Here is a 12,223-nt window from a genome sequence, read left to right as displayed (position 1 = left end):
CACTGGCTGACCGAAAAACTTCAGCCTACATTGTACCGCTCGGAGATGAGGGAGGAGGAGCTCATGGACCTGGCTTCACACCACGGGTGCACAATGTTAGAATCAGAAAGAATGTTAGCATGCATAGGTAGTGAAAAACCTGCGGTCCAACTAGATGCACAACCATCTGCGTAGGACCTTCCATGGACGCCAGTGGCAGCAATACCGAGACTAAAAGGTGTTTCTCAGATAGGGGCATCGGGAACCAATTTGTCTCTCGGGAATAAGAAGCAGTTGGTGCATTCAAGGTCAGCCACACAAGGTGGCTCCTTGCAATTTACAGCAATTTGCCCAGCCACCACAATGGGTAACCTGGCGAAACCCAAATTGCAGCCATAGAACAATAGTGATGAGGTTCAATCACAGCCTATTAGCCAGTCTAGTAAGCCACCCCACATAGCATATAGTACACAATCCAGCACTGACATCACTAGTAGGGAAATTGCTTTGGAAACAAATCCAAATTATAACCATCGCTCCAGGGTGGTAACAATTACTAATGAACATGGGCTAACAACTGAAAAAGTTACATTTCAAAATGCACAAACTTTTGTAACCGAAGCTCAAAATAACTAGACAAGTGGACACATCAGCAATGGACCCAAACAGCAAACAGTGGGAGGGTGATCAGCTGAGAAAGCCAACGCTACATGGAACTACGGCTCACCCCCACCAATCTCAGTACACCCATTATACTGATAATGGCTGGGAACCGAGGCAGATCATTCTAACTCCACAATACACATCACGGGGCCAACAAGACAGCTTGAATAGGGGCAACATCTTGAGGCTCCTGGCTGAGTTGTCATCAATTCAGAAGATTGTATCCGCAGACCTAATGTTGATGAAATTCCTCTCCAGAAGCGCTCAAAACAGGCCAGAACAAACATCCACAATTTGGAGAATAAGGGAAATCGCTACATCAATTTTGGCCGTAAAAAAGCAATTCAATGCTTGGGGCATACTGTTGTCAGCACCATCCAGATTATGCTATCCTCTCCCCCTGCTGTCAAGCACTAGGGAAAAATCAAATCATCAATTGGATCTAAAGGCCCACGAATTTGTATGGGGGCTCAATTTAAGAGAGTCAGAGCAGTGGCAGTATAGGAGGAGGGAACCTAACCAAAAAACTTCCAGTGACCTCCCAACTGCAAGAAGCCATATGCCAATACCACAACCACAGAATGGTGTTCAAGGTGAACAGACGTGGATGGCTCATACTTTAAACTCAAGAAGGAACAATTCAATTAACGTTTATCATGCAGAAAATACGGATCAGGGGTCGGCTGACACCATCATGTCCTGGAACATCGCTGGAGCGAAAACTATTATTGCAGACGGATTCCCAGCAATAATCAGCTGCAAATATTCTATAATCATACTGTAAGAAACATAGCTAATAGACCCGGACCATTAGGAGGCTACTTATTACACCCCGTCAGCGCCGAAAAACCAAACAAATCAGCCCGGCCAAGTGGAGGTCTAGCCATATATGTTTCCACGGCACTACATGCTACAACAGAGCAGTTGACATATTTAAAACATGATTTGCAGGCCGTCAAAATCACTTTCAGCAATAATCGAAAAACCACTTTAGTAATTTTTAATGTTTACTCTCACCCACAGAAACCCCGGAAAACCCTCTTTTTCAAGAAACTATTGAACAAGGCAGAAGAGTTAAGATGTGCTCACCCAACATGGGACATTTTAGTGACGGGCGATTTTAACGCCAACCTAATTCACACTCCTGACCCCGATGAGCAATTGGCAGCTGAAAATACTATATGGTCAGTACTGCCTTAACTCCCACCAATACGGAAGAGACTGGATGCAATGGGTAAGCAACTGGTAGAAGCATTTGAGCATGAAGGTTCTAAATGGCAGGACTAAAGATGACATGCCGGCAAGTTATAGTTATTATAGCACAAAGTCTGCAACCGTAATAGACTATACGGCTTGTGTCTCTCCCCTTGCTAGCTCTTCTGAGCAAGTTTAAAATTAAAACTACTCTCCATAGTGATCACTCATATCAACATATGGAACTGGATTTGAATGCCCTACATTTTCTCCCAGCCATTTTTGTACTAGGAACAATTGCATCCATCAACTTAGACCGTCTGACTTGGCCTGAGTCCTCATTACCACGGCTGTGTGAAAATATAAAAACTCTGTTTCAATCGGCAATGCTTCAGGACTCTCCAGTTGTGGAAGTGTGGGCCGCCTTTCTACTTTCATTATCCTTGCTCGGCCTTACCAGGCGTCAATCACCATCATATAATCGGATGATGTCTTCAAGCCTATCAGTGAAAATTCTAAAATTAAGAAAGGAACTGAGGGACAAGCTTGGAGTAATTAAAGATAAACCTTTCACAGAATTTTCATGTGCGCAAATAAAGGCTCTTCGAAAACACTATAAAAATCAGATATGGTGTAAGTGCATCAAGAGGGAGGACAGCTTCTGGCTCAAATTACTCTCTACCTCAGGAAGGGCCAATTCCAGGGACTTTTGGGCAACAGTCAATGGCATTGACTGCCAGTCAAGAGTAATTAGCTACTCATCAATTCCTGAGAATAGATGGGTGGACTACCTGGCAAACATCTTTTTCAAACCAGTCTCATCTGAAGAAAACTTACATCTGGAGGACCTTGCAAGTCCTAAGGTTTTCTGTCAGATTGATGCTGGATTCAGTGCCAAGGCAGTCTCCCAAGTAATCAGGAAGGGCCGTAGGGATGGGGCCCCCGGCCCTAATGGCCTTCTACAGGCAATATTTAAGGCCGATCCGGAGTACTGGTCAACTACACTGTCAATTCCTTCTACCGAAGTTGAGCGTAATACAAACATCCCAGACAGTTGGAGAGGATCTATCATCAATCTGATATTCAAAGGGGGTGATAGAACAAATACGGCCAACTGCAGACTGATCGCTTTAATTAAAAGTGAGGCCAAATATTTTGCCATCCTAATCTTGGACGACCTGCTCAATTGGTCTAATTCAAATAACCTTGTTCCCCTGAATCAAACTGGTTTCCGGAAGGGTTATGGCACAGTGATTAATATCCTCAAGCTGAGTCACATCGCCGATAAAGCAAAATGCCTAAATAAAAAGTTACATTTATGCTTTGTGGACTTCAAAAGCGCCTTTGATCAGGTGGACAGGGCAATTCTTTGCTGCCAACTGTGAAGCTGGGGCTGCAAGAACGGCTTCTCAGGAACCTCGAAATGCCATATGATAAGACTTGGGTGCAGACCAAGGTAGCAGATGGTTTGAAAATTTAAAGGAGGATTCCAACAAATATAGGCTTAAAACAAGGATGTGTTCTGGCCCTGCACCTCTTTAACCTTTTTGTGGCAGATCTCTCCCTAAAGCTAGATGCAACCAATTCACACTCTCCAAGGATGGGGAACTTGCCCATATCACACCTTTCATATGATTATGATATTGTTTTATTGAGCCACATAAAAATAGGGCTACAGTGGCTAGTTAGCACCCTGGGCGATTTTACAACAACAAATAATTTAGAAATCAGCACTATGAAGACCAAAACTATGTCTATAGGATGCCCTTCTAATTCTGTAAACAAAATTAAGTTGGACGGCATTAGCCTTGAAGTGACTCGCTGCTATAAATATTTGGGTTTTTCAATAGACAGCAAGGCCAACCTTGTGCTGCAAAAGCAGTAAATCGAGCAGAAGTTTAAAGCCCTGTCGTTCGCCTTCTGTGCCCTAGCCAAAAGGTTGAAAGGACCTTCGTACAAACCTTTTCTGTCCGTCATGACGGCCAAATTCCTTCCGGGTGTCACATATGGAAGCGCAGCACTATATGGGAAAGATCCCTTGCTCTTGGATCATCAACAAATAAAAATCTACAAGCAAGTCTTTAATCTTCCCCGTATTGCTTCCCCTGCACAGGTTAGGTTAGAATTTGGCCTTAGACAACAACAGCTGGACAGAAAAGCACATACGATAAAGACCTGGCATAAAATAAGAAGAAAAAATGCCAGTCTTTTAGTCGTGGCTTTATGGAATTCAGTAGACATTGACTCAAAGTCAGTATATAACAGGTATTTGCAGCATTCCTGCAAGAGACACAAATGGTGCACCTATGGGACTCCAATATGTCATATCCCCTTCTGTGCTAAAAAAGGAAATAGGTCTGCAATCCTTTCTAGATGATAAATGTAAATTTGCACGACCCTCACATGCCTGGTTTCTTATGCATACCTACACCACCCTGGCACCATCGCAATATCCGATTTCAACATTTTCAGTTTACATCAAACGCCACCTGCTTGATCTATGCTTAGGATCCCTACCATCTAGAGCAGATCAACCACTGTGTAAGAATGGGGGAGAGACGTCTTGCAAGCTATGTAATGCTGCCAGGGAGGATATGGTCCACTTGATCTGTATCGGCCTGGCCCTAAAAGAAGCACGTTGCCAACTGTTAAAACTAGTTTTTAAGAGAAATGGGATTCGTTCTTGTCGGCTAGTAATGTTGAAAATGTTTGACTCAACTGATCCACAGACATACTGCAAAGTTGTCAAATTTTGGATTGTGTATGCCACATGAATAAACTCGTGGCCTGGGACCATGATTTCACCTTAAGGATGTAGAATCAGACAGATTGGACAGTTGCGCTTAACAATTATTTAGTTACTTTTATTAGTTACTTTTATTATTGTTTTAGTATAAATTCAATAATCTAACAGTGGATAGTGAATTTTATTGTATCTAATTATTTAATTATTGACCATTTTTGCTAAGATTTTAATTAATCATGCAAATAAATAAATAAATAAAAGATAATGAACAAAGATAGATGCCCTATGCCTCCTAGTAAATAGATATTTTGATGTTCTCAGTCAATCAAGACTCAAGTAGCATGATTATTCCCATAAACTAGAGAATTATGTGTTTTTGAGAGAAGAAGTTGAATATCTTGGATTTTAATTGATGAATGCTTCTGGAATTTCTAAGGGTACGAAGAAGATGCCAGCTATTCTGGACTGGTCTTTTCCTGCAAATGTTAAAGATACTTAAATTTTTCTTGGATTTACAATGTTGTATTATTTGTATTGTGTACTTTGAAGATATAACTCAAAAAATCGCTTGGAGTCTGAACTGAGACTTGTTTTAGATGCCCGGCTAGAAAATCATTTGCAATTCAAACTGATCATCAACATTTGCAGTGTTTGGGAAATCTTCAATGCAGAAATGGCAATCAAGTACAGCAGCATTTTTCTTTGCACTGCATGATTTTGCCATCCCTTATATCACTGACTCTAGGAATGTCTTTATCTAGAGTCATTGTTTACATACAGGCAGACTGTAAGTCCTCTTCAATGTTTTTTTTTTCAGTCCTTTCAAGATAAGGTCAAGGTTACAGAGGTCCAGATGGATCTAAATGTGTTAGAAGATCTCCTTAAAAACTCCCTTGATTCACTTAAATGCACTGTATTCGGTGAAGAAGCTATCTTTATTCCAATTACAGAACTAGAAGTGAATGTTATGAAAATCTGTCAGGACGTAGCTATTTTAGGTCACAGAAGTGTTAATAACAATTGAAATTTAGTTCTAGGATTTTTTTGGACATCTGTTCATTCTTGCCAGGAGTATGGTCCAGTTTATGTCTGTTCCCAAAATAAATCCTTGATTTCTACACCTTTAAAATATGTTCACCCTTTGCCTATTGCTCCTGAACAATGGCATGGATTTTTACAGATTTCATTACAAACTTCCTCCCTCAAAAAGGTAATGTGCAATAAAGGCTACAGTGGACACTTTTTCTCCTTTGTTTAAAAAATACAAATAGCCAAAGAAATGCCATAGTGCTTTCTTAACGCTTTCATGGATCACATTTTATGATTATCACTAAAAGAGGTACTCAGAATCTCTCACATGTTCAGGTTTCACCTGCACAGTGCTTGTGAAATCTACTGTATTTATTATAAATCTTAAAAAGGGCTTAGATCTCGCCCCCTTGCTTGCCTTGCTTTCATTGGTTTCTGTGCTTGCCACTTACTTTCCCTCCATTTCTATTCGTTGTCGCACAATTTTCTTCTGTGTTCCAATGCTTGTTCGTCATTTGTTTGCTGTTATCAGCATCCTGAGTCCCAAGTACTGTGTTCATCCCCTTTGGTTTCAACACTCACCATTCTTCACAGGCAACGTGCTGTGCTTGGGCAGTGCAGCCCCTGGCACTCCCTTTCTGCCAGCCTTTACATGGCGAGGCTACCGCCATGCAAAGGCTGTCAGAAAGAGGACTTGTAATCCCCAGGGTAGTGCTGCAAGCAGTGGTGCCCTGGTGGATTGAGACCACAGAGAACGCCAGTGTCGATGGTTTGACCATGGCGGCTCCGCCATGGTCATAATGTGGAGGCCAGACAGCCGCTTTGGCAGCGATCGAGCCTCCAATGCTGCCCTGGCAATCTCATGACCTCCAGGGTCTAAATGAGGCCCTATGACCTTTTCTTGGTGAAGCCCAAAGTGTGCAGCTGATGTAGTATTTGTTAGTGCAGTTTTCAGGTGCAGACCAGGGCTTCAGCAGGGCAATCCTTCTTCTCCAGTATCTTCTTCCAGCAGGGATCTGAACTGTTGGGCAGCTCTGCCATATTTATTCTTGCTCCTGTGTTGGTAAGGAGTGGGGCCTTACTGACCAATGGGGTGCAGGGGGCCCCCTTCTGGGGTGACCACTTCCTGTAAAGTGTGGCAAAAATCAATCCAAGAAAGCAACATTCTTTAAAAATCCAACATGAAGGGAATTTCTTCTTCAAAGTTACATCTGTCTGAGCCCTCCCACTGGCGCGGCTATGTTTCCCTAACATAGCACTTCAGCCCCTCTCCTGATCTAATTATTGGGGATCCCATCTGGCTGATGGAACAGGAAATGGGGAAGTCCAGTTTCTGTCCCAGATAGCTTTCCCTCCTTTGGAAACCAGTTTGTCCACTCTCGCCATCCTGCTCTGTCATCTGCTGCAACAGTTCTCCTCCCACCAGATACTTCCTTTGTTTCAACCCAGGCCACTTCACACCTCATTAAGGCAGCTTGGCTAAGGATGCCAGAGACTGACCAATCAGGAAAGCGCACTACAGGGCTGATTTTAGTAGCTTTCAGAAAGAGTTCTAAACTCTTTCTCTGTACTATTTATAACAAATCCAACCTTGGCACGTAGTTGGATTTATTCTAATTTCTAATTTGAAAGCACACTTGATAGAGTTAGCTCTTCTCTAGTGGAAATGAGACTAAATAAAGCCTCCCAATTTTAGCCAATGGAGCTGATGCACTACAATGCACAAACACAACTTTGGCTGTTTTTCCATCTCAAGGGCTTATAAAACATCTTTTATAAAGTCCCAGGTCCCAGGATGCTTTTTAGGAAGGGTATGCCTAGACTTGGGTCCCGTGCTCACTGCTGCACTGATTTCAAGCTGGTCTAGCTGAGGACGAGTGATACCTCAAAACTAGTTCCAGGATGCTTGTTTCTGGTCCAGAGAGGACCTGACTTGACATTTCGGGCTGGACTGTTCCCATGTGGAACAGGGTCAAGTGGCATTTGCATATGTCTGGGTCCAAACTGAGGGGATGTGTTGGGAAAAAGAATGATGGATTAAACCCAACATTCTGTGACAGGGGGGGATTGTTTGCACTGTTCAGCATTTTGTCCATCATCTGTTCTTTTTTGCTTTTGTTGTCCTAAGTGGGAATCGCATGCCCAGACATGGATCCTGTGCTCACTGCGCAAACAGATTCAAGCTAGCCTGCCTGATGAAGAGTAATACCCTGAAACCAATCACAAGATGCTTGTTACCAGTCCAATGAGGATCCGACTTGGCAGTTCAGGCTGGACTGTTCCATGGGGAACGTGGTCAAGACTGAATTGCATATGGCAGCAAAAAAATCGTGGATTATACCCAGATGTTTGTGACTAGGGTTGAATTTGTGCATTGTTCAGCATTCTGTCCTTCATCTGTTCTTTTCCCTTTTGTTCCTCTAAGTGGGAAGAGTATGCCTAGATGTGGGTCCCTTGCTCACTGTGCCACTGGATTAAAGCTAGCCTGGATAATATCCTGAAACTGGTCCCATAATGTTTGTTTCTGATCCAGGGAGAACTTAGCTTGGTAATTTGGTCTGGACTATTCCCATGGGGAACAGGGTCACAACTGATTTGCAAGTGGATGGGTGCAAAGTGGGATGTTATGGTGGGCAAAAAAACAATGGATTGTACCCAGATCTTTGTGACTGGAGATTAATTATTGCATTGTTCAGCATTCTGTCCATCATCTGTTATTTTTGCTTTTTTCACCCTAAGTGGGAAGAGTATGCCAAGACATGGGTCCCGTGTGCACTGCACCACCGTATTCAAGTTAAGCAGACTGAAGAAGGTTGATACCCTGAAACTAGTTTTAGGATGCTTCTTTCTGGTCCTGAGAGTACTTGGCTTGGCAGTTCAGGCTGGACCGATCCCATTGGGGAATAGGGTAAAAATTGGTTTGTATATGGATGGGTCCAAACTGGGGCGGGATGTGACTGTGCTTTGTTGGGACAAACACTGGACATTGTTGTGCATTCCTGCTTGAGAAGAATCTCCAAGGGCTTGAACTGAGCTTGCCTCCTGCTGTTGTCTCAGGGCCCTTAAAGACTTCCCATGCCCGCACCTGGACTTTCTGCTGAGACTCCTGCCCTGCCAAGTGGTGCCCTATTCAGTTCCTGGGCCCTTGAAAGATGACATTGTCAGGCAAGAACTGAAAATCCACGCACAGACCACTGTGAGGGGAAATTTTCAACGCACCTTCCGCAATGCGGCTGATAAACAACTCGCAGGTGGCTTTGTGGCTGAAATCAACTCTCCACCTGCATCGCAGCTGGAAGATCGATGCAACGTGGCTGGAGAAACGACACACAGAAACCGCTAATGGAGCCTGATAACGACGCAAACCCCACGCAGCGCTGTGTTGTGATACTGTGCGACCGGATTTTTGATGCAACATCCCTGGGTGCAGAAAATCAACACAAAGCCTGCTTGGAGGTGAGGTGTCTATCTGGATTGACGCATCACTCTCTTGCAGGAGAGAAGAACCGTCTCACACTGTCCTGACTGGAAGAAGAACGACGCACGGTCTCGCTTGCAAGTGAGAAATCAACACTGGCCTTTTTCGACGCACACTCACGATTTTTGTCGCTCTGGTCTTGTTTTGTTTAGATAAATATTACATATTTTTCTAAACCTGTGTTTTGTCATTTGCAGTGTTTTCACTGAGTTACTTTGTGTGTTGGTACAAATACTTTACACGTTGCTTCTGAGGTTAAGCCTGCATGCTCGTGCCAAGCTACAAGGGGATGAGCGGGGGTTAACTGAGGGTGATTGTCCCTTACCCTAACTAGATTGAGGGTCTGTGCTTGGACAGGGGGTAACCTGACTACCAACCAAAGACCCCGTTTCTAACATTCCCATCATCTGTTATTTTCGCTTTTGTTGCCCCAAGTGGGACGGTATGTCCAGACAATGGTCCCATGCTCACTGCACCACTGGATTCAAGCTAGCTTGGCTGATGAAGGTTGATACCCTTAAACCATTCCAGGATGCTTGTTTCTGGTCCAGGAAGATTTGGCTTGGCAGTTCGGGTTGGACTGCTCCCAAGGGGAACAATTAAGACTGATTTGCACATGGCTGGGTCCAAACTTGGGTGGTGAGGTGGGCAAAAAACAATGGATTAAACCCAGATCTTTGTGACTGGGGGAGTGTTTGCATTATTCAGGATTCCATCCAACATCTGTTCTTTTTGCTTTTGTCACACTAAGTGTGAAGGACATGCCCAGACATGGGTCCAGAGTTCTCTACACCATAGTATGTAATCTAGCAAGACTGGTAAATATAATACTCTGAAACCTGTTCTAGGATGCTTGTTTTCAGTTCATGGAGTACTTGGCTTGACATTTCAGGCTAGAGTGTTCTAATGGAGAACAGGGTCAAGACTGATTTGAGTAAGGCTGGGTCCAACAGGAGTTGTGATGGGCAAAAAGACAATGGAGGAAACCCAGATCTTTGTGACTGGGGATGAATGTTTGCCTTGTTCAGCATTCTGGCCATCATATGTTCTTTTGAATTTTGTTGCTCTAAGTGGAAAGGGAATGCCCAGACATGGGCCCCATGCTCGCTACACCACTGTTTCTACGCTAGCCCAGATGATGAAGGGTGATACCCTGAAACCAATCCCAGAATGCTTATTGTTGGTCTAGGGAGAACCTGGCTTGGCAGTTTGGGCTGAACTGTTCTCATAGGGAACATGGTCAAGACTGATTTGCATATGTCTGGGTCCAAACTGAGGCAGTGTGGTGGGCAAAACAATGATGGACTAAACTCAGATCTTTGTGACTGGGGATGAATGTTTGCCTTGTTCAGCATTCTGGCCATCATCTGTGGTTTTTTTGTTTTGCTTTTGTCACCCTAAATGGGAAGGGTATGCCCATAGTTGAGTCCCCTGTTCACTGTGCCAGTGGGTTCAAGCTAGTCTGGTTGATGAAAGGTAATATCTTGAAAATAGTTCAAGATTGTATGTTTTTGTTTGAGGCACAGTCTGGCTTGTTTTTTTGAGTGGACTTTTTCCAGAGGGACCAGTGTTCTGGTTTATTTGCACATGTGTGGGTCCAAACTGGGGTGGTGTGGTGGGCGATTAAAGAATGGATTAAATCTGGATCTTGGTGTGAATAGTTGCATTGTTCAACATTCCCTGTTCAACATTCCCTCCATCATTTGTTCTTTTTTTCATTTGTCGCCTTAAGTGGGAAAGGTGGGTCCTATGATTGCTGCACCTCTGGAGTCAAGCTAGCCTGGCTGGTGAAATGTGATCTCCTGAAATCAGTCTCAGGATGCTTGCGCAGGTCCAGGGAAGACCTTGTTTGTCAGTTCAGGCGTTCAGGCTGGACTGTTCCCATGGGGAACAGGGTCAAAACTCATTTGTATATGGTTGGGTCCAAATCAGGGTCGTGTGGTGGGAATAAAGCAATGGCCTGAACACTGGTCTTTGTGACAGGGGTTGATAGGTTGCATTGTTCAGCATTTTGTCCATTATTTTTTCTTTTGGCTTTTGTTTCTCTAAGTGGAAAGGGTATGCCCAGATGTGGGCCCTGTGCTCACTGCAATACTGCATTTAAGCTAGCCTGGGTGATGAAGGGTTACACTCTCAAACTGGTGCCAGGATGCTTGTTTCTGGTCCAGGAAGAACCTGGATTGTCAGTTTAGGCTGGATTGCTCCCATGGAAAACAGAGTCACGACTGATTTGCAAATGGCTGGGTCCAAACTGGGGTAGCATGGTGGGCAAGAAATGATGTATTAAACCCAGATCTTTGTGACTGGGAGTGGATGTTGTTCAGCATTGCATCAATAATCCGTTTTTTTTTGCTTTTGTTGCACTAAGTGTGAAGGGTATGCCCAGATGTGGCTTCTGTGCTCACTGCCCCACTGGATAAAAGCTAGTCTGACTGCTGAATGGTGCTACTCTGAAACCGGTCCCAGGATGCATGTTGCTTTCCCAGGAAAAAATGTTCTTAACAGCTTGGACTTGGCTTTTCCTATAGAAAATAGAATCAAGATAGGTTTGTATATGGTTAGGCCCAAACTGGGGTGTAGTTGTGGGCAAAAAAATGAAGGATTAAACCCAGATCTTTGTGACTGGGGTTGAATGTTTGCATTGTTCAGCTTTCTGTCAGTCATCTGTTCTTTTTTAGCCCCAATTGGGAAGGGTATGGCCAGACATGGGTCCAGTGCTCACTGCCCCACTGGGTTCAAGCTAACCTGGATGATGAAGGGAGATACTGTGAAACATTTTCCAGGATGCTTTTTACTGATCGAGGAAGGACCTGGTTTGGCAGTTCAGGCTGGACTGTTCCCATGGGGAACAGAGTGAAGATTGATTTGTATGTGGCTGGGAACAAACTTCGGTGGTGTGGTGTGGTAGGAAAAAAGGCAATGAATTAAACCAAGATCTTTGTGACTGAGGGTGAATATTTGCATTGCTCAGCATTCCATCCATCATCTGTTCTTTTTTGCTGCTCTGTGTGGGAAGGGTATGCCTAGATTTGGGCCCATTTTCACTGCACCACTGGATTCAGGATAGCCTGGACGATGAAGTTTAATACTCTGAAAGTGGTCCTAGGATGCTTGTTTCTGGTCCAGGAAGGACC

The 12,223-nt window shown here is 43.9% G+C and overlaps 1 protein-coding gene across 1 annotated transcript in view; it reads right to left on the bottom strand.

Annotated features, from left to right (window-relative positions):
• The window catches only part of LOC138293840 (regulator of G-protein signaling 21-like), a 66,288-nt gene extending 64,234 nt beyond the window's left edge, over positions 1-2,054 (bottom strand). Inside the window, exon 1 of the mRNA XM_069233153.1 lies at positions 2,048-2,054. Coding sequence (XP_069089254.1) covers positions 2,048-2,054 — 7 coding nt within the window. The remainder of the gene's footprint in view (positions 1-2,047) is intronic.
• Positions 2,055-12,223: the final 10,169 nt, after the last annotated feature.

Source organism: Pleurodeles waltl, chromosome 4_2 (assembly GCF_031143425.1).
Source record: "Pleurodeles waltl isolate 20211129_DDA chromosome 4_2, aPleWal1.hap1.20221129, whole genome shotgun sequence".
NCBI lineage: Eukaryota > Metazoa > Chordata > Amphibia > Caudata > Salamandridae > Pleurodeles > Pleurodeles waltl.
Note: the sequence above shows the minus strand (reverse complement) of the source record. Positions and strands in the feature narration are given on the sequence as shown.